This window comes from Sturnira hondurensis, unplaced genomic scaffold, assembly GCF_014824575.4.
Source record: "Sturnira hondurensis isolate 20B ecotype Veracruz unplaced genomic scaffold, ASM1482457v3 Scaffold0006474, whole genome shotgun sequence".
Taxonomy (NCBI): domain Eukaryota; kingdom Metazoa; phylum Chordata; class Mammalia; order Chiroptera; family Phyllostomidae; genus Sturnira; species Sturnira hondurensis.
Genome location: NW_028079105.1, coordinates 688,584 through 711,552, shown reverse-complemented (window position 1 = coordinate 711,552; position 22,969 = coordinate 688,584). Strand labels below are relative to the sequence as shown.

The following is a 22,969-nucleotide window of genomic DNA, read 5'->3' as shown; positions in this document are numbered from 1 at the left end:
CACCCAGAATAAAATACACTTCTTTCCCATTTTTGCCTACCAGGACTAGAGGGGACTTTTCTGTGACTAATTTTTCCAAGTCTTTCACACTCTTGGAAATTACTTGTACTTCAAATGGTAGATGATGCTGATGAAGCCACACAGGTAGGTACCATGAACTTCTCCTAGAGGCTAAATTCACCTGTTGAAGAATCTCTGTGAGAGGCTAGGATGTAGAAAGAGAAATTCATCACATCCCCCATGCAATTGGACCCACAGTAGAACATTTCTGGGAGCTGTCCTTGAGGGAAGCTGAATAAGCATTCAGTAACCTAGGAAGTTCTGTCTCCTACTTTACATGATGAATTGAACCACAGTGGTCTGAGTGTGAATGAAGACTTGGTAACTCAATAGCTGAAATCTGAAATGAGAAATGCAGTTTAATTGCCCCAGAGATTTTTTTGCCTTGCAAATAAATTGCTTCTACTTTTATGCCAATATTTGGGTAATGAGGTTGCTTTGCTTGCAATGCTATATTTAGAAACTCCAATCTTATGAAAAAATCTTTCTCACTATTAGAATCATCTGTAGTTCTTCAAAAATCCTAGAAATGAAAGGATTGCCACACACTTAAGATCCTACTATAATTACAGAACCAAGGGATTGGAAGATAATACTGTGAAGTATTTCTCAAGTCACTTAAAATCTGGTGCCATAAAGCATAATTTAATTTAGAAATGACTGAAAACAGTCTGAAAAGAGATATTGTTTTTGAGATGACAGTCTGGAACATAGACCAATAATAGTTTCAAGAAATTTTTTGTATAAAATTATATTTCTTCTATTAAAACTATATATGATAAAACTCTATCTTAAAAAACTAAGAACTAAACTTTAAGAAATAGTAGTGAATGCAAATTAAGGAAAAAATAATAACATTTTTTACCTGTTAGATTATACAGGTAAAAAATAGATTATTTCCTTTTATACAAAGTTTAAAAGGCAATAAATTCATAGATTATGAGAATAAGTCACAGTCAGACTTTGTCATTTGAGGATCACTACACAGTAGAGGAAATCACCTGGAAATGTGCACTAGAATATAAAATCGCATGCTTCTGTACTAGCAATACTACTTTTTGTATGAAGGTGTTTGTTGCAGCATTATTTATCAGAGTAAAAACCTGAAATAATTGAAATGTACATAACTATGGCTAAACAATGACAAATATTATTTGACTGTAAAAAGTATATAAATTAGATGTTGGTGTTAATACTGGAGGGATGACCTTGAATTAAAAATAAAAAGTTACAGAGTAATATAAAGACTATAGTCTTTTTTTCTGCAAAAGCAAATAACCACCAAAGCAAAAACCCCATACATGTGTAATTTTATGTTTGTATGAGCATGAAGCTTTTGATGCTGATTTCCTCAGGATGGTGAAGGCTTTAGGTCTCCCTAATCAAGGGCCTCTCCACCTAAATATAAAAAGAAGTAAAAAGAGTACTTGCTACTTGCACAAATCTCCCTGCACTGGGAGTCTGCATTTAGGTCTGATGAGACCTAAACATTGCAACATGGTAATTCTGAAGTTGCTGTAGTTTCATAGACTTGAAATAGAAAAACAATTGCATATATATATATATATATGTGTGTGTGTGTGTGTGTGTGTGTGTGTGTGTGTATGTGTGTGTGAAAAATATATACACATATATTTCTGATTTTTAAAAATGGTAATGTAATATTTTTGGAACTTAATATGAAACTTTAAAAAATTGTGGTGGAACTATTTAGGAATTTTTATCACTATGTGCAAGCTGTGGTTGGGGAGTGGGAAGAAAATTAGTTATAATTACCAAAACTACTAAAAATGTTATTTCCGTTTCCATCAGTTTGTTCATGTTCCTTTTTTCTTCTGTCTCTGGCCTGTTTGTCTCCATTGTATCCAAGTCTAGACATTGTTCACCATGAGGACTAGAAAGTGTCAGAGTGCTTTTCTAAATCATTACCTACTCAGTGATTTCTCAGCCCATTTTCAAGGTTTATCCTCTAGTATTTGCTTCCAAGTCCACATACCACATTTCTCATCCAAAGATCCTGCTGTGAATATAAAAAAACAAGGCCTTTTGAATAATTAGTTTTTCAGGAGTTTCAATAAGCTGGCTGGCACAAGCTATTGGTCTTTCACTCCCATGACCATTTCTCCTTATAAACAACAATATGCACCATGGAAGACTGTGCTTGTCCTCTAAGCAAATTTAGATAACTCTAGCTTCAATTCCACACATTCATAAAAATAAGGAGGTTTATGCAAACATAGTAACTTGTGTGTAAACTTCTGTTATATCAATATGCCCTGTCATGTGGGCATTTGGCCTGATTCTTGTAAGGCTAAACTTTTATAAAGCAGATATCAGGTCTTTTACTTCATTTCTTTTTCAGTGTCTAGCAGAGTGTTTGACATAATAAGTACTAATAAATGTTCATTAGGTGAATGAAAATATAAATAACTGAGCATGTAATAAATGCCTATATAGTCCAAGAATACATTTTATCTACCCCTTGTATAAAAGAAGAATAAAAGTATAGCTCTCTATAACAGCTTCTGAGACTAAATGTGAGCATCAGGTAAGGAAGGTAACTGCAGTACAAATGATTTGTGCAGTGTAAAGTGTTATGGTAGAGAGAACACTGTTAGGAAGACTGTTGAGATAGACCAGCTTTGAAATAATGGGTCTCTGAAACAGGACACATATAAGAAATTCCTCAAATCCATTACTCAAAGAGTCATAGTCTCAGAAACACAAATTTGAGGGTCCCCATCCTCAATTACACAAGGATAAAAAACAGAGCTTAGTGAATTCACTTTAACTTACTTTAAATCTGTATTGGCTATATTTGGATTATTTCTTGGGTCTTCACTTTGCTTTTGTACCATTGTAATCATACTATACATGTTCAGTGGACTTCAAGTTCTCAAAATATTCAAAACCAAATATTTCTTTAGAAGTATTTATGTAAATAAGAAATAATGTGAATATATCATTTATTACATTAGAATACATAACATGTATTTACTTAGGTGGTTTTTTCCCACTCTGATGGTAATTTTCAGTTTTTGAAAAATTCTGTAACAGGGATTTCTCAGCACAGAGAAAAGAAAGAATCTGTGTGCTCATCCACTGACAAGGCTTTGGCTGAGTCACTAATCCATGTGGGTCACTAATCGATGAGTTTGGGCCAGATGCTTAATTTCTCTTTGCTTTACTCTCTTTCCAAACTCAAGAAGGTAAGCCGTAGTATCTCCCACATCACTTTCTTCTCTAACGTTTTAAGATTTTGTCATCTAATTCTATTACTTTCCAATTATAATTTCACTTTGAGCAGAAAAATAACATAATCCTCTTAGTACAGCTTGTTCATATAAACCAGTTTAAGAAAAACTTATACGATGGCCTCACAGCAGAAATTAGAGTGGGTTACTGATATAAATAACTTCATTATATTCACTAATCAGATCAATCTAAAATTTGCCTAGCTTTATCTTGACTTTGTTCAAATAAACACTTAAATATCTTGGGGAGATCACACTTACATGCACACACTCACTATGAGGATTATTTATGTGGTTCCACCCTTTATCAGCTTGCCTCCTCCACCTGAAAATCAAAACCTGTGCATGTACATTATTTTACTGTAATTTTCAGGACTGAGATATTTTCTGGACAAAGCAAATGTGGGGAATGAGTGCCTGAGCTAGGATCCTCCTCCCCACCCCGCCTTCCACCCCATAGCCTACCCCCTGCTGCTTCCAGGGAGGGGAGGGCAAAGAAAAAGGCGGTAGGAAGGCAATGGGCGGGGCAGGTGGTGGGCGGGAGATAAAGGCTGGAGCCCTAGGCGACCAGGGGCGCGGAGCTAAGCTAAGCTGTACTGGGCTGAGCAGCACCTCGGACAGCGCCCAGCCCGGGGCTCCTGCGCTGACAAGCTCATCCTGACACACACTCCGCTGCACAATGGCAGAGTCCCACCTGCAGTCGTCCCTCATCTCAGCCTCACAGTTTTTCGAAATCTGGCTTCACTTCGATGCTGACGGTGACTATTTCCTCTCCTACCTAACAACCCCGCCCCTTTGTCCCCTTCTCTGCCAACCTCTTAACCCCTTTCCCTGCTTCCTTACTTTACTTCTCCCCCACCCCTCAACTCCCCAATCTTACCTCCCGACTGGCAGCTGGTGGGACTGTCAACTTGGAAGTTTATATATTGCTTCTACGTTACCCTAAACCTTAAATTTCTTTCTCTCCAAGAAAGTGGAAGGGAGCAGGGATTGGAGAACACTGCTCTCCAAAGGTCCTGTGGCCATACTCAGCATCCCCACCTCTGGGTAATTCAGGTCCCAGCAGGAAAGAACCTCTGTGGTAGCCAGAAAGACATCTGTCCTGGACACTGAATAGGGAAGGGACTGGGATGTCTGACAACTGGTGCCTCTGTCTTTGCAGGAAGTGGGTACCTGGAAGGGAAGGAGCTGCAGAACCTCATCCAGGAGTTGCAGCAGGCACGGAAGAAGGCTGGGCTGGTAGGTTCAAGTTGCAAAGGAAGAATATATAGATATTCTACCCTCTTATAAAGAGCCAAAGAGGGTCCAGTGGTTTTCAGGGCATATAAACATCTATTGACTGAGAAAGGGCCTTTCCAAATTGTGTAGGGGAAAAAGGAGAGACAGACAGACAGAGGGAGACAGGGAGACAAAGAGAGAGTGAAACAGAGGGGGAGAGACACAGAGAGGGAGATACAGAGACATAGAAAGACAGAGAGAGAGACATACAGAGAGACAAAAGGAAAAAGAGACACAGAGAGAGACAGAGACAGAGACACAGAGAGAGAAAGACAGAGTCAAAGAGAGTGAGATTCCCTAAAGAGGAAAACCTTGCAATCTGAAACCAGAGCATTTAACAGTCCAACTTCTATACTTACTCTGCTTTAATGGTGCATAAGAGGAGAGTGTGTGTGCTGGATACCCAGAAGGTCAGCAAGCCTGGGGGTGTGTCAGACTAGGTAATTTTTTTAAACTTCTCTTTAACTGTGTGAGAAGCAAGGGGGTAGAAATACAGCTCTGCCCCTTGCTGGTCAGGAAGCAGATCTACAGATTATGTATTTTTTTCTATTGCTGTTTATTGGTGTTGTGATGTTGATGTGGTTGGAGAGACTGGAAAATGCCTGTCTTGACCTTCCTCACTGGGGGAAAGCTGGGCAACTTGGACCATGATAATAAGGAAGAATTTAAAAAGAAAGGTGTACATTTCTGTCAAAAGGGAGAAACCCAAAAGTTAGAAATGTAAAATGTAAAGCAATTGTAACAATTCAATCTGTTTTTAAAAAGTGATACTTTGATAATAAGCATTTAATGACATTTTGAAAATAACCTATATTTGTAATTTAAGTCAGTTAATTAAACAAATGACAATTCTTACTAATTCTGAATGACTTCCTTTGGTCATAAATTAACCAAAGGAATTAACCTGTTAAGAAAAGATGTCAGCATAAAAATAAAATATACTCAGCTTTTATCATAGATGAGGAGATTATATAAAAGAAAATAGGTTAAGAATTTCACTAATCTATTGGGATTTATGTAAGACTGCATTTCTGAAGCAGTGATGAATTTGGGCTAGTTAGATGTTAATCTTTGGCTTTTTTGACTATCATTAGAAAGAGATTTTACATAACAAATTATATATACAGGGTGTGGCAAAGAGGGTTTACAGGTGTTCATATGGAAAATAATAAACTAATTAATAATAATACAAAAATAAAGTTTGCATTTCACATACTTGCAACTGTAAATCTACTTTTGCCCCACTCCATGTGGGTGTATATATATATTATATAAACATTTACATATTTATATAATATATATTATAAGTACATATACTAAATTAATTAAATTAAATAATAAATTTATAAATTTAAATAAATTTATAGTATATATAAATACTTATATATACTATAATTATATATATATATATTTATATACACACACATTTGGAGGAAAATATAGGTGTGTGTGACCTTTAGGCAATCATCACATTGAGTTATATATAATTATAAAATGTTATATATATATATATATATATATACACACACACACACACAACTTACTACTAGAGGTATATTTTGTTCTATATTTGATACACATCTTTGTCTAACATATTCAAAAGACTCACAGAGGACTTGAGAATGTAATACATTACAGAAGTATCAGTTGCTAAAATCATTGACCAAATCAATATTAACCAGACAATGCTCTGGGGATTGTTTTACCCAGATTTAATATTATATAAATCTGAAAATATAATTGAATAGGATCAAATAAAGTAGAAAATGTTTTATACATTCTTTCTCTTTATACCCTCCCCCATCTTACATGCTATCATGTAAATAAATTCATGTAATAATATCATTATAGATCTATGTATCTTTAATAAAACAAAAACAAGTCTCTTTGTCATTTAAAGTATCTGGTTGAAAAACTCTTACTTGTTAAAAAATTTCAAAGTGAAATCTCATAAGATGTTTCTAGCAGCTAAATGATTATATTTAATTTTTCTAGAACTAATTTTAATATTGAAATTTATTTTCACTTTAGAAAATCAAATATTTAGAAACTACACATTTTTCAGGTTTTTCTTTTCCTTGTCCCATTTTAGTATTTGTACTTTTTGTAAATAATGACTTTATGTTAGGGTTTAAAGATTGTAGACCTTAATTATTTTTTTTCTATTGCCTAGACACCAATTTTAGAATATTAGAAATTCTAATTGTTAGATTATAATCCAACAATACCAAATCTGAGCACAGACACAGTATTATATCAAGTCACCTAGTAGCTTGATTATTGACCATTTTCTGGCTTATGAATATAGTCTTTGGTTAGTTAAAGTCTAAATAATGATCTGAAATGAAAGATTCATGTACCAGAAAAATAATTCATTGTGCTACTGGCCTCATTGCAATAAACCTATTTGTACATATTTCTTCCCTTTTTTACCTTACAACATAAAGATTGACTTTATACACAAGATTTCTTTGCATTTTTGGCCTTAGGGTAACAGATTTTGCTGTAGTAATGGAAATGCTGTTTGGCTCATCATATGAATAATGTGAAATTTTAAAATGTTCACTAATGTTAAGTATAATTAAATATAATACTCATGAAGTATAACAACCCAATGTATTGTCTACCTTTTTATACTACACATGGTATTTAGTCCTTATACTACATTTATTTTTAAAAGCTTTGAATAAAAGCATTATTACTATAATTATTTTCATTATGTTTTGCACTATTTAAAACATTGATTTTGACATCATTATCATCCACAAAGCTCAAAAAATAAATGTCATTTCCATTAGTTAAGCTATTAGTAATACAGGATTTTAAGATTTAAGAACAAATGCCTTGCCTTCTGTTTACTTTAATAAATAATAGTTTGCAGTAGAACTTTCAATCCCACTATTGCCACTTTCACTTTCTTATAATTGTTGCTATAGCAAAACTTAATAAATGCAAGTTGAAATTGATTGATACTAGAAATGTTTTTTAAAAGACTGTTATAATTAAATTGCTTAATTACTATGTGCTACCTCAGTTCTATGCACAATATTTACTTTGGTTCATAAAGGATTTTGTAAAACTTGTAATAATGATATTCAGGCTCAATATAGCCCTTAAATTGTACTAATCAGTCTATCTCTGGATCAAATGACTGGTAAATACCACTTTATTTTAGTTATGACAATAACTGAAACCTTAATTTAGTCTACAAGGATAAAGAACAGAACATTAATGAAGGCTGACCTACTTTAAACAGGCTTCAGTGAATGCAAAAGGGCTGTTTTAAACAAACTGTGCTGGACACCACAAGTCTACATTCAACCTCCTGAATACTAGCCCTTTGTTCAGATTACCACTTCACAGTTCATAGATCTCTAACCTGTCAATATAAGGAAATATTGTATATGAAACAGAACAGATGGGGGGGGAGTAGAATCAAGTGATCAAAAAATTCACTTTATCACTCTTAAACATGTCTCATTGAACTAAAATTCATGGGAGAGAGACTATCATCTCAGAAAAAAATGGAAAGAAGGAAACACTGGAACACTGTACACATAATCAGTGCCCTAAAATAAGATCATCAATGTTGTCTGTCTCTAATAAAAGTACAAGCTGGTTTTTTATCTGACATATTTTCTGATGTTTAATTTTTTTCCTTATTGAATTAATTAATGCCACTTTTATGCTGAAACATTCTTTGCTTACAAAGTGAGTCACACTTCAATGCTCACTTTTTTGCTTGTCCAAACTGAAAACATATATTATTACCTTCCACAGGTGAAATGTGTTAAACAAGGACAATGTTATAGGACAATTAGTATAGAAATAGAAAGAATTTCTTCTGAAGCAATGTTTAGAAGTACATTAACAGTGATTATTATACTTAAATTCACTAAAGGTTGTAAACTGAATAATTCTAATGATATTTTAAAGATAGTATATTCTCAAAACTAATAACAGAAGATAAATCATAATGATTGATTCAGAAATGATCATGATAATTATAACTCCTTCACTGGAAACCAGCAAATGCTATATATTAGTAGTCTTTAATTTTCACAAAATAGTTAATCAATATACACAATTCTAAAGGGTTCTAATTCTGGTTTTTCTTTGCAATAAGGTATTGACAACATCACAAGCATAATTTGATTTGGGTTTTATTTTTACAAACTTATTACTTATTTTTATATAATTTTAGGAGTTATCACCTGAGATGAAAACTTTTGTGGATCAGTATGCGCAGAGAGATGATGGAAAAATAGGAATTGTAGAGGTAAGAAACATGCATTTTTCAGACATAGTTTTTATAAATGGGCTTCATTTTATTAAGCTCAACTCAAACATGATATGGCAAGACCCATTCGGAGTCTTATTTTGTTTAAGTAACAGGTTACATTCTGTTCATAAATATAAAATTAAAAATTGTTGAGAAATTAAAGGGATCCAAGAGTTTTCAGAGTCCGGACTAAGTTTGGCATGAGACACTCGAGATCTGGATGAGTGAAGGGCTTTGCCTACACAAACCAAGTGTCCAGTTCCCAGGTGCACACCCATCATACAACACCAGCCATGTGCATGTTTCACAGGTGTTTCTTATCATTCAACAGAACAGACTTTTCTGTTAAATATAAAATGAAATCTTTGCAGTCCCTATGACAACATTAGAGCCAAAAGCTGAGTCCTGGTTTCTGAAATTCTATTTTCATTTGGCTGTGAGCCTTAGTGAGTGAGTATGCTATGGTCTATTTAAGGTCTCTAAAAGTTCAAAATGTGAATGTCAAATCTTACCTTTTGATGATGACTTTTGTCCATGAATCATAGGCCAAAACCATGATCTCATATTAGTGCTTCCACATTCCTTCATTTCCAGTCTTTCAGATGCTGGTGTCTCAGCTACTCCTTAAAATCTCTCCACCTATTTTATTTCTATTAGAGAAATTGAGTGGACAGCTTTCAGAAAAATTAATAAACTCCTATTTAAACTATGCTGTCACAAACATAATTATGTTCTTTATATAATGTATGTTATATACATTGTATTAATGTATTAGATAGTGACATATTCAGGATATTAACAACATGTAGTCACAATTTACCTTTAATTTGTAGATTTATCTGGTTTTCCAATAATTGATCTAATAACAGCTATGATATCAATGTGAAATACACATACTTTTAAAAAGCTACTACAGATAGAGTTAAAGGACATACCATTATTATCTTTGTAATTAAACTATTTCTCTGGAGTATGCACTTTCCCTTTGCTTGTGTATAGTTCATTGCTACATACAGAGATAAATTTATAATAATGGGACTTACAGATTAAGAAAGAGGCCAACTGATCCAGATGTGAAATCATGGAACATATCTTCTGAAAGAAGATAACTTTCAGATCAACTGAAACAGGAAAGTTAAAGGGAGAGAAGTGAGACATATAGGATGGATTGGAAGGCTTAGGTATTCCATCACATGGAACTTTTGCTAGATAGGATATCTGGGGAAAATTAGCCAAAATTCCTCATTTTAATGATGAGAAAATTGACACCAGAAAGGTCAAATGACACATCCAAGTCCCCACTGATGGGAGTGAGAAAACCTAGATCTGACTCTGACCCCAAAATGCTTTTCATCAATCTAAGTTCATCAGCATAGGCTCAGGAGGTGGGGGTGGGGTAACAGGTGGAGAGGAGAGAATCAGGGACCTGGTGGTGGGAAGGCAGGACAGTAGGAGGGGAGGAAGAGAACACAGAAGAGAGAGATTACTGCAGTGGTACCTGTGAATGTTGGTTTATCCAGGGCAGTTAAATCAAGGTGAAGAAAGAACGGAGACTGGGAAAAAGAGACTGAAACTGCCAAATCACAGGTAGAAAGCGGGTTGGAGAATGGGAGTATCTGCATTTACAAAATGCCTTCTGGTGTCACAGGGAAGCAGTATTAAATCAAGTTCATCTCTTCTGTTTTTCAACCTGTCATAAAGTGTCACTTGCCAAATAATTTGATATATAGCATGGGATACAAACACAGGTGTCCCAGCCAGCTATGAAGGAAAGGAAAATCTATGTCATCCAAAATTAGTACTTACCTACCCATTCACATCTTGCACCATGAGTCTGGTGTTCATAGAAAAAAAGTTGGATTTGTCTAAATGTTATGCCTATTTAATATGTGGCTTGTGGTTCATCAAAACCTAATCTGAAGCCCTGACCAGCATGGCTCAGGGCATGGTTGACCATCATTTGACAAAGCAAAAGGTTGCCAATTTGATTCCTGGTCAGGGTACATGCCTGGGTTGTAGCCCTGGTGCCCGATTGGGTCATGAGTGGAGACAACAGATCAATGTCTCTCTCACACATCAATATTTTTCTCCCTTTATTTCTCCCTTACCTCTGTCTAAAAATAAATAAATAAAATATTTTAAAAACCAAATCTAAATAAACACAATGACATTCATACAGCAGTTTGCTCTCCTGATGGGGACAGGCCAGACTGATTAGCTCTAACTGAAATATGTTATGGAAAAGATCAGAAAGGATAGTGTTTAATTTTCAAAGTTCTATTCTGGTGAAGGTGACTTGACACTCTCCAACAATGTGCTTTCTTCTGATGTCTTTAATTTCATACATTTAAATAAATTTTAAAATTCACACATGATTAAGTAATAAAGAGACTGTAATATTAAGTCAAAACAGGAGAATTTAAATTCTGAGATAATTTAACAAATACCATGACAGTTAAAAATGCTCTAAATTGATGGAGACTAATGGCTCTATTTCAGAGAAATCTGATTAAAATAATTATTGAGGAAGATGAATGATTTAGCAGATAATGAAAATTCTCTCCAAGCTCACATTAATTATAGATACTTTCTTTGGTGGGATGTAGAATCCACAAGCTTTCACCTGACCCCAGGGCATGAGTGGGAACCCACCCACCCCTCTGCTCTCATTGTGTCTATTTGTCCAGGTCACTGAATCCACTGAAGAGATAGACCTAAAAGCTATTTTTATCTCAAAAGAGTAACAGCCTTCCCAGGGAAACAAGCATTTCCCTAGCCATTCCCTCTTTCTATCATGGGATGTGACCATATGAATCCAGACACAGTGAATATAATTTTCTGGCAGATTACTTTTTCACCTGAGAACTTGGAGAAATGACAATGAAATTTGATTTAAAACTGCACTTGGGATAGATTTTTTAAATGGTAGGTTAGAAAAACTTTTTTGATTGAAGGTTTTAACTGAAGGTCATGGTGGTAAAGAACCAGGGTCTCAAAATCAAGAGTCAGGCTGTCTAACTTCAAATCTGGCTTTTCATAACTAAAAGCTATGTGATAGTAGCCCATCTATCCTCAGAGCCTCAGTCTCCTTGGCTGTGAACAAAGGGTGACATCTGAGTATTGACATCAAATGTGACAATACATGCCAAGCAAATAGATAAACTCTGACACACTGCAAAATGCAATAAATGTATTTGCTATTATTATTTAAAATAAAAATAATTCATTGGAAAACCTACTACACTCTTCTGAATGCCAAGCCTTTTCCCTACATCTTATATAACTTGTCAAATTCAAATTGTTAAATTCAACTAGACTTAAATGTATATGAGCTGGGTTTTCTTCCAAATTTTCTGGATCCCCTTTTTATTGGCTAAGAAAATCAATTTCTCTGGTTCCCAAATGAAAACTAAATGCTTTGCTAATCATTATGGAAGGAGGTCAACACACACTAGGATTGTCTTAAACATTAGGGTTACACTCTGTGGGTGCTTTGCTGTGTCTCGTTCAGTCACTGTTTCAAGTGAAACTGTCCTCCTTCCTGGTACTTAGAGCAAGAGGTACTCTTGCTCTATCTACTTCCTGCTTTGAACTTGTCTGCCTCCTGGTAAGATTCTTCCTAGGGTAACTGGGTACCCAGACCCCAGCACATGCTCACAGCACAGTTCCATGTCACAGCAGGGATTTCAGTTGGCTGAAAACATAAAGCAAAGGTTCTGGTACATCACAGCCACAGAAGAGGGAAGTAGAGACTCACTGCAGGGTCAGCTCCCTGGGAAGCAGGCCTGCCTTGAAGATAAGATACGTGCTCTTGGGATCAGTACCTGTCAAAGGGGAATGGAAAGAGCAGGACTGGGCAGAGGGAGATACTGGGCTGTGATATAGCCCCTCAGAGGCTTCAGCAAACTGCACTGTGTGTTCACACTCGGAAGACCCTTCAAACACGTCCCAAGTTTTAAGTGAGAAGGTTGGGCCTTTTTTGTCCTTGTATTCTTGAAGACACAGCTCTTTTCAGCCCAGGTCACCTCCTAGAGACCTGAAAGCTGAGACCACAGCAATGCTCCCAGCCCCTGAAAGCAGCTCTGGATGGCATGTCACAGGGTGCACCCTGCCCCACCCACAGCTCAGTAATGTCTGCAAAGGAACTGTACTTCACTTACAGAGTATAGTACCATCCTATTAGTACCATCCTGCTAGTACCATCCTAGCAGCCTTCACTCAGTTGGTCAGTAAAATGTTGACTGAAAGGTTAGAGGTGCTTGGCAAAGAAACAGTAAGTGAGGAACAGACCCTGTCCTCCAAGCTTCTACAGACTAGTAGGGCAGTCAGGCAAGTGGGAGAACATGTTTGCTTCCCCACACTCAGTGACAAGCTACCCATGCTCACAGATGAGTCTCTGTGTGGCCACATCCATCTGCCTTCCACTCATTACCTTGACATTGTTCACTTCATCTCCTGCCCATGAAAATGTTTTGGAGTTCATAAAAGAGTGGACACAAGCAGCCTAAGGATTAAGAAATCACTGGTAATCTTGGGACAGGCAACAGGACACTTCTCTGGTCTGTAGTAACCTAGCAAATCTGAGACAAGGCAACACGGCTTCACACCTGTACTGAGAGACCCTGCACTTCGCACACATGGCCTGGGGCCACCATGCTGAGCAGCACACCTGGAAAAGTTGGTGCCCATTGTCACTGCAGCCCCAAGCTATCTACACAGTCACTGCTTCTCTCTAAATGGCTTGTGTCTTTTATTACCTTCTACATGTTTATAATTTCTAATGTCTACAAAATAGGATGGTACTATACTCAGATTAACATGAAGAGGTCAGTGAAACTAAAAGATGGAATATGTTGCATGTTTTTTTAAATAATTAAAACAAGTAGGACCAAATGGCATGGGCAAAGAAATGTACATTTACACAAAAATTAAAAGCAATTTTGCCATCTCTAGGTCTGACATTCTGAAGATCTCTGAACTTCATGTGAGTTATATTAATTTTAATTTTTGAAATAAAGATGGTTAAAATTTTCCTAATTTACCTTAGGTCATTACTTACTAGCTTATTCTTTTATTTTTTCTGTTTTCATGTATTTGGTATATTTTGATAAATACAATTTAAGAAAAAGTATTCTTGTTGTTAAAAAAAAGCACAATAATTATGAAAATTCAGCATAGGAAACTACAATGAGCATAGGAAAAAATTATTCACTATAAATCATGTTAAATGGGTATCTTCATAAAGTAAAAGTGTCAAACAATCCACAGCATCTATGTCAGGCACATATGATGCTGAGTCCTCCATGGGACATTTAGGGAATGGAGACCAAGAATGACATCTACCCTCCTGAAGTGGACAGTCTATGGGGACATCCACCAAACCTTGTAAATATATTTCATAAGTCCTGTGCCAACAAATACAGGAAGAGTTGGCTTTGGCTAGTTCTCACTTCCTAAATGAATGCTTATGTTGATGCTCAGTCAACTAATGCCCTTTGTTCAGAAAAATAAGCAAATATTTTCTGACTGAGCCACACTAAACATCCTTATAGATGTTTGTTCCCAACCCTTAGTTTCAGTCCCCTTTGTAGTGCCAATAAATAGAATGCTTCTATTTTGAGATGTTATTTTAAAGATCTAAAAACAAGGTAAGTTAAAGGACCTTCTATACAGGCATAAAAGAGCTGACAATACTTGTATTTGTATATAAGGTAGACTAATACATTTTACATTAAATTTTTTGTGGACCTAAATGGATGAAAATTGGAAAAAAAAGTGTGAGGGTCTTTTGATAGTTTATTAGAAATTTTGAACATACACTGATCTTAAGGTTAATCTAAACCCTAGGTTCTCAGTCTGACATACAGTGACCATGGTCCATGCCTGAAGTTCAGGGTTTTTCAACTTCTGGAAGTTATAGCTGTGGTGTGAGTGCATTCTTTAATGGTGATGATATAGCCATTCTAATAGATTCTCACGGTGTTTTTGCACCCACTACATTTAAGAGACATTGGATTTTATGTCAACTCTTTTTAGTGGTGAGGGTATAAATAGCCCAGGGAGTTGCCAGGGCCACAGCTAATTAGCAGCTGAGCCAGGAATAGAACCCAGGCATCAGTGAGGCCATCAATCCAGCTCCCTCTCTCCATGCACGCAAGAGATAAATTATACTCATCTTAGAATGAGAGCTGGAGCCTCTTTTTTCTCAAAAAATAAAGGAGACAATGAAATTATGAAATGAGATCTAAGGAGAAATGTTACAGGGTCCCAAAAAGGACTATAAATTAAGCCCAAGTCCTGAACTCAAGCAACAGACCCTATCACTCCTCAGTCCTCACTGTTGATCAGAGTTGCCTTCTTTACCTCTTCCCTGAGCCTTACAATTGTCTTGGGCTCGTCTTCCTCCTCAGACTTAAAGATGTGCTTCTCCCTAGGACCCTTTTCCCTACATTCATACTACTGTTTCTTTCCTGCCACATAAAGTGCATGGCCTTTATGTTCTGTTCTTTGTGCCTGAAAGGAGACTGTGACACAGAGTAGAGGGAAGATACAAGCCACTGGCAGGGCTGTATGATGTCAGAAAAGTGGAGTGGCCAGCTGCAGCCACTGCCCTCACCAGGGAACAGTCCAACAGGCAACCAGGCTGGGAAAAGCATGGCTCTCCAGGAACAAAGTATCAGGAAGGGAAAATCAAGTCTAAAGTGTTTCCTCTCCTGGTTTTCTAGGCAATGAAACTGTTCCAAAGCACATGTTCAAGAAAAAATGAGAAGCAGCAAATTCCACAGATTTGTTTTTGGGTCCTCAAACACTCTCTAAATCTTTTGCAGTTGGCTCATGTGTTACCCACAGAAGAGAACTTCCTGCTTTTGTTCAGATGCCAGCAGCTGAAGTCCTGTGAGGAGTTCATGAAGGTAAGAGACAGCTGTCACTGGGCCAAGGCTCAGATGCTGCTCATATTAGACAGAGTGTAGGCTTTGTTGTAACATCTTGGTTTTCCTTGTCCATAATTACTTACAGACATGGAGAAAGTATGACACTGACCACAGTGGCTTCATAGAAACAGAGGAGCTGAAGGTAAGCAAGTTCTTCCCTTACAAACACAACTATGAACTTTGCAGCTTTTTATAAACTTCCAAAGAAAAAAACTGGTGTTGAGCAATGGCACATTTTCACACACATTTCCACATTGTTAATGAAGAACCAGATCAAAAAAAGAGTATTCAAGTACTTCTTCAAATTCTGTTTAGCAATGCAAGAAATTAGCAATTTAAATAACACAAATTGTTATATAAAATAGATATAACAAATACTAAGCAGAATATTCCACTCCTTTTCATTGAAACTTGATAGTTATTTTATAAATTAAACAACTATATAGATAGATTTCTCTTTCAAGAGAAATAAAAATTGACAATTATTGGACACCTAATATCTGCCAGGTACATTACATATTACTGTGTCTAATGTCCGAGTGAGCTCTGTGAGATCAGTTTTACCCCCATGAGGAAAAGGTAAGATGTGGAGTGAGCTCCCGATGGCCTCCAGAAATCAGAAGCAGGGCCAGTGCATAGACCCAGCTTCACTGGCCTCACAGCCTGGACATCCATACACCCAGCCATTTCTCAACAATAAAGTCCTCATATGTATAACATATGTAATTGATCAGACTGTTAAAAAATGCTACTTTGAAAATGAACATATCTGTTCATATCCACAGACTATAGAGGAGCTGGGGAGGGGCAGGGGTATATAACAGAAAGGCCAGAAGATCTAAAATCGTTGTCCCCTGGACAAATCTTTGTATCATTCTGTCTGATTTTTATATCTGTACTACGGAGGTAACAGTACCTTCTTCTCAGATTTATTGTAAAGCTCAACATGTTGCACACAAAAGATTTTGTGGAATTCAAGGTAAAATAAATTCTATTGCTCATGAACTCAATAATTTGCTAGCCTTTCAGAAACATGGAAGCATCTGTTTTTTATGTCCTTATACTAATCGCAAGACTTCTCAGTCCAGGAGACCCTATTGTCACTATCTTCAAAATATGGTAATCAAAGGGATTTATATTTACTGAGTCTCCCTATGTGGCAGGAACTGCTACTATGAGGTGCTTGAACTGTATTTTAACATTTAATCCTTATTTGCCAAACAGGTGTCATTATTCTCAATATACAAACAAGGAAACTGAAGTTTAGGAATATTGGATAATTTTCAAGATTACACAGCTGCCTGGGAGAAGAACCACATGTGGACCTAGACAGAATATTAAATGATATTACAATATTTTTACCAACCCTGGGGGCCACCCCTACCTCCTGAAATCTGCCTCCTCTTCAGCTGTAGGGAAATATGAATATAAATGCACATTCTTGGTCACTTTGGACATGGTTAAAGTGACACCTGGAACTTGGACCACTTCAAATTGCTAAGATTTATTCACCTATAGCTTCTTGAAAATGTAAACATTTTAATGTGAAATCACCAAAAACAAGGTATTTGATAAACTTGCAGTTCAGCAATGGAAAGCCCATAAGGTGACAGCTAAGCTATTGTGTTTTTATTCCATTGAACCAAAAAAAATTCTTTGGAAAATTACTTCAAGTTTATAATGAACAGTTTAGCTCATTTCCAACACCTGACCTCAAAATATTCTAAAAGTCTCCTTCTTTGTTCTAAATTTTGTTCTCAGAAAGAGATTCTAAATAGAAGCCCTCCTCTCTGGGGATTTTGAAGATAAGCTGGCATTCTTTTTTAATGGATCTTTCAAGAAAGCTAATTTTAAGATCTATAATAGAGTAAAACATCACTTGCTCTCAGACACAACTTCAAACCTCAGTCCCGAGGTTTCTCTCAGGCTATTTTTGTGACCACCATTTTTGTCTCTGGTGAGGATTTTTAACCCAATTAATCTCTGACAAAAGCCTCTCACAAAATTCACTGCTAACAGATAGTTTTAAGTTTTTAATGCTTCATTGTGGACTGGAAGTCGAATGTTTGAAGTGAAAATAAATTTATCAACCCCCATCCCCAAATGTCTCCTCTTGCAAAAAGAATGAGTTACATCAGCCCTGAAGAACTGGTATATTTGGGAGGGACAAAAACCTCTGCAGAACCTAAGACATCCTATCCTTCCATAACATACATGCACAGATATGCTTATATTCCACAACAGCATTAATCATTTTCCAAGAAAGAGGTAAGAATGAATAGCACTAGACGAAAATGAAAGACTGGTGTTTGCTCTTCTTGTTACACTGTCATTTCTATAGCAAGCTTTTGTAAAGTTTTTACATCTGTTTCAAAAAATTACATTCACTCCTCACTTCCAGCTGTCAAATGAACAGTCATCTTTTTCATCCTCTCCATGTTAATATGATCACATATCCTCCAGAGATGAGAGGACATCTCTGGTGCCCAAATGAGTTAGAAAGTCCTCGTGCTATGACTGCATCCTGAAGCTAATGACTATTCTCTGGAGAAAGGAGCTTCATGCAGGCCATAAATGATATACTTGAAATTAGGATTTACTTATAGTCTCTGACACAAGGTATGAAATACAGATATGAGCCTCAGGTTCCTGCACAGTCACTCAAGTATTGGTGAGGGTATCAATATCTAGAAATGCATCCACAGAGGTGGCTGGGTTCACGATTACTTACTCAGCTTCCTACGCAGTGCACAATTCAGATACTTCATTCATTGAAACCATAAAAGCAGAATGTTGCACAGACTAGGATAGAGCAGCTCAGGGAAAGGCAGACACCGTACCTGTCAAGGGCAGCATCTCTGCTGGAATGCCAGGAGGACCACATGATCTCATCTCCTTTCTAACCTCTTCACATAGTTTCATCCTTAAAAAGAGACTTTCTTTGCACTCTGCAGATGTTATGTTTCAGAACATGTGAAACAGAGGCCCACTGTTTGTTATGGATGAAATTTACCTGAGTGTTCTCTGTTTTAACAGAACTTTCTGAAGGACCTGCTGGAAAAAGCAAACAAGACTGTTGATGATGCAAAACTGGCTGAGTATACAGACCTAATGGTAAGACTGATCCTGAAAAGACTGCGGCCAGGAACCTTGTTTATTCCCAGGCTGAAGAGAATGAAATAAATAACCCGTGGTGTGGGCACTACATTGCATAGGTCTAATTTCACTTGAAAAGCTAAACATGTAAGGATGCCATGGATCCCTTACAGGTTCCTTAAGGTTCAGTGCTACAGACTCAACAGAAGAGCACTTCCCTTCCTGTAGAATTGGTAATTTTATCTATCCAAAAATCACTTGTTTTTCTTAAAAGCTAGTATAATTATGTCACTCAATTCTATAACTTACACATATGTGTTACATTATAGATATATAAATTATATCACTAAAATTTCATTTATGATAGAAGTTCTGAATCAATTTTATCATTACATGGGAAATCAGAGATTTTGTTAGAGTATACAGAGAACTTATAGCCACCTTACTCACTGAGAGACTAAAAACAGGTATTTCTACCCCTTAATTTTGATTTTTGTTATTTTGGAACATTATTTTGGTACTTTGGGTGAGGAAATCCAAATGTAGCTTTGTTCTGATATTATAGTGAACAGTATAAGTGAGATCTATTGTAGAATGTTGAAAATTGAGCCAAGAAAACTGCTCTACATACAGGCACTTAATGTTTTAGGAATGAACATCAAATAAATTTTTGAAGTCCCAGGTAAAATCATCCCATGCTCTTGAAGTTAATAAGTTTCAAGTGGGTAAAGTTTGTTAATTAATTTCAAAAAGGTAAAGTTTGCTAATTTTGACTCATGATAGCATTAGGACTAAGAGGATTTTTTCCTAAACTGATTAAACTAGTATTTTGGCAACATAATTTTGTTTACTTTTTGAAATTCAAAGTTTTATTATTCAGATCAGTACATGCTTATGTCCATGTTTTAAGGACTGTAAAGTTACAGTGAATTCTTACCTTGTGGATTTAAACAAGTGACCCAGAAAACATATGTGCTTATATAAAAACTGTGTTATATTACATTGATTAGTCACCCTGAGAACTAATCTTATAAAAGATTTGATTATATTTGACTTAACTGAGGTTTACTTTCAACCTGTCAGCCTATTTCATGTGGGGAAAAATACCTCTAGAACCTAACTGTTGCCTTATTCATTATACAGTGATATTTATTATAAAGTGGTGAGAAAGTGTCCTCATCAAAGCATCAGCATACAACAGTGTCACAGAGGGCAGAGCTAAGTGCTAACTTTTGGGAAAAGGACAATAACCTACATTTACCAATTTTCTGTATTGCACCAACCTTAAGGGATATCTATTTAAAGTAATGATTCTTTTCCAGGCAGAAATTTGAAGCAACCTTTTTAAAACCACTCAGATGGGAGTTTTCCCCTGTTGGTTTGGCCTGGCACATCTGATTAAATGTCATAAACCAGTTCAAATCTGGGAAGCAAATTAATCAAGAACTAATTAAAATTTAAATATATAAGTGGGGAAATATTTCCCTATGGACAGTAAATGTGTGATCTGGTATCCAGTGTCTTAGTACTGATATTAGTGTAACAATGTTAGAACTGATGATCAATGATTTATAAAATGTGTCATCATAAGACCATGAACAAATCTGCCTCCCACCACAGCATGCCTAAAGAGGCCCCATTCTGACCATAATCACATTCTTTTATGAACAAAAATAATGTACTTTTTCACATTTTAGTATACATATTTGATACATTTTATACATAATTCTTCTATCCAATATAGCATAGGAGTATTTCTACCTGACTCCTAGTGAGGGTGTGTGGATGTCTACATCAGGTGTGCCTGGTGTATATATGTGCCATGGGCAGGTTGAGGGCTTTAGTTTCCCTTGTCCAGCATCCAAGGAAAACTAAAACCATTATACATTACTTAAAACTTCTGTTCATAGTATGTGCCTTTTGCTTCTGTGTGTACCCTATTATGTTCTAAAAGAGAAAAACAAGTATTTATTTTCATATCATTGTTTGGAGAGTCCGGATGTGCTGTACATTGTTAGACAGCATCTCCCCCTCATCTTGATACATACAGGAGTGGGTAAAAGCAGGTTTACAGTGTGAGTATGTAAAACACAGAATTTATTCTTGTATTATTATTTGTTCTTATATTAGTTATTTATTTATTACAACAGTAAACCTACTTTTCCCCACCCCTGTGTATGCACACGTTTGCAAGAAAAATAAATGACAGTATTCTAGAGGACTAGTTAAGATCACCACTTGTTTTGACTAAAGTGTTCTGAGAAACTTTGGCAATTACACAAGTTATAAAATTGAAAATGCTATTTTCTACAACTTTGCTATCTATATACGTAATTGGTAACTCAAACTGCTTTGTTTTGTATTTTCGTCTCCTTCGTGCTATAAACTATTCTTCAATGGCTATAATAATGACATTCTGTCTTACAGCTGAAATTATTTGATACAAATAATGATGGGAAGCTGGAATTAACTGAGATGGCCAGGTGAGTTTAGGAACTGGGCAAGTATTATCATCATAAACTGTCCTTGTCTAAAAATCTAATCTATTAATGTTATGCTTTTCTCTCAAAAGATTATTACCAGTGCAGGAGAATTTTCTCCTTAAATTTCAGGTATTTCACATTTTTTCTATCATAAATAGTATTTTTATTGAATAGTTAGAATGTGGGAGAGTCACTGAGAAAAACACAATAAAACCTACTAGCAGCATTTTAACCTTTGCTTCCTTCTCTATCTTCCAGGGGGTCAAAATGTGTGGAAAGGAGTTCAATAAAGCTTTTGAGCTATATGATCAGGTAAAAGTTTGTTATTATCTATAATTCTTTAGAATTTGGAAAATGCTGACTAAGGGAAAAAGCCTCAAATTCAAGGTTCATATTAAAAGCAACATTATCTGTTACAATCACCCAGTTGATTCATTCTCTTAATAAGAAATATGCTGTGGTATGGCCCATATTAGGCAAATCTTGATGCTAATCCCATGCTATGACTTACCTACTGTGAGGCTTTGAGTTAGATACCAAGCTCCTCTGAGCCTCAGTTTACTCCCTTGTAAACAAGAGACAATAACACTCACTCTGCAGGTGGAATGAGGATTAATCTGGATGAAAACATTCAGTGGATTTCTCTCACCTAGTGGAAGGCCCCACCATGTGTATGCATGTGTCTGTACATGTGTGTGTGTAAAGGCTGTTTGCAAGGCCACTAGTTAACCTCTGTTATTTGCTCTAAAGTCTGTACTCTGGACCAAACCACTGTGACATCAGGACAGTCACATGGCTTCCTCAGGCCACTCATATGAACCCATAGTGCCCACTTACTTCAACAGGAGGTGATGTGAACATTAAGTGAAATAGTAAATATGAAGTTCTTTGAAAAGTTCAAAGTATGTTACAAATGTAAGGTGTTGAATGTGAGGCACTTCAGATCTATTCTGGAACCTCAGAGCAGGTCTGACAGAGGGGTTACAACACTGCCCAGGATGCAGGAGGGGGTTTTCTGAGCACCTCAGTTGTTTGCATTGCCTTTCATTTTGATGGTGTTCAGGAACCTGCTCTATTTCTCCTTCCTCAGGATGGCAACGGATATATAGATGAAAATGAACTGGATGCTTTATTGAGGGATCTGTGTGAGAAGAACAAACAGGTAATTAGTTACCAGGCACTTACTTCCTAGGTAGACTTTACATATCCATCCAAACACAATCACATACCAATTTTGGAACTCTTAACATTTACAGAGGAGCAGTAGATTTCAATTCTTACCCTGATTTGGTAACTGTGATCAAAAAGATCTTAAAACCTTGTGATTACCCACATTTGCATAAGAATGTTATCCAGCTCCTCTCAATAGATCAATGTAAGGAAGAGTGTCCATGTCACATTTTTTCACTGGGCCATGGTTACCTCACCTTCACATGTAACTGGACCACATGCCCTCTGTGTTCTGTGCAGGATCTGGACAGTAACAATATCCCCACCTATAAGAAGAGCATCATGGCCTTGTCAGATGGAGGGAAGCTGTACCGGACTGACCTCGCCCTCATTCTCTGTGCTGAGGACAACTAG

At 36.3% G+C, this 22,969-nt stretch overlaps 1 protein-coding gene across 1 annotated transcript; it reads left to right on the top strand.

Annotated features, from left to right (window-relative positions):
* Nucleotides 1–3,879: 3,879 nt before the first annotated feature.
* Nucleotides 3,880–22,969, top strand: CALB1 (calbindin 1). The gene is made up of 11 exons (XM_037049340.1): nucleotides 3,880–4,072; nucleotides 4,477–4,553; nucleotides 8,797–8,871; nucleotides 15,702–15,785; nucleotides 15,892–15,948; nucleotides 18,843–18,920; nucleotides 21,330–21,385; nucleotides 21,475–21,514; nucleotides 21,644–21,697; nucleotides 22,476–22,547; nucleotides 22,856–22,969. Exons 1-11 carry the CDS (start codon nucleotides 3,994–3,996, stop codon nucleotides 22,967–22,969), a joined length of 786 nt encoding a protein of 261 aa, XP_036905235.1. The 5' UTR covers nucleotides 3,880–3,993.

Bases quoted from the DNA above. Each gene is read 5' to 3' on its own strand.
- CALB1 (XM_037049340.1), top strand. From the start codon at position 3,994: ATGGCAGAGTCCCACCTGCAGTCGTCCCTCATCTCAGCCTCACAGTTT. The intron at 8,872-15,701 runs GTAAGAAACATG...AATCTTTTGCAG, and splicing joins GAAAAATAGGAATTGTAGAG to TTGGCTCATGTGTTACCCAC. The intron at 15,786-15,891 runs GTAAGAGACAGC...AATTACTTACAG, and splicing joins CCTGTGAGGAGTTCATGAAG to ACATGGAGAAAGTATGACAC.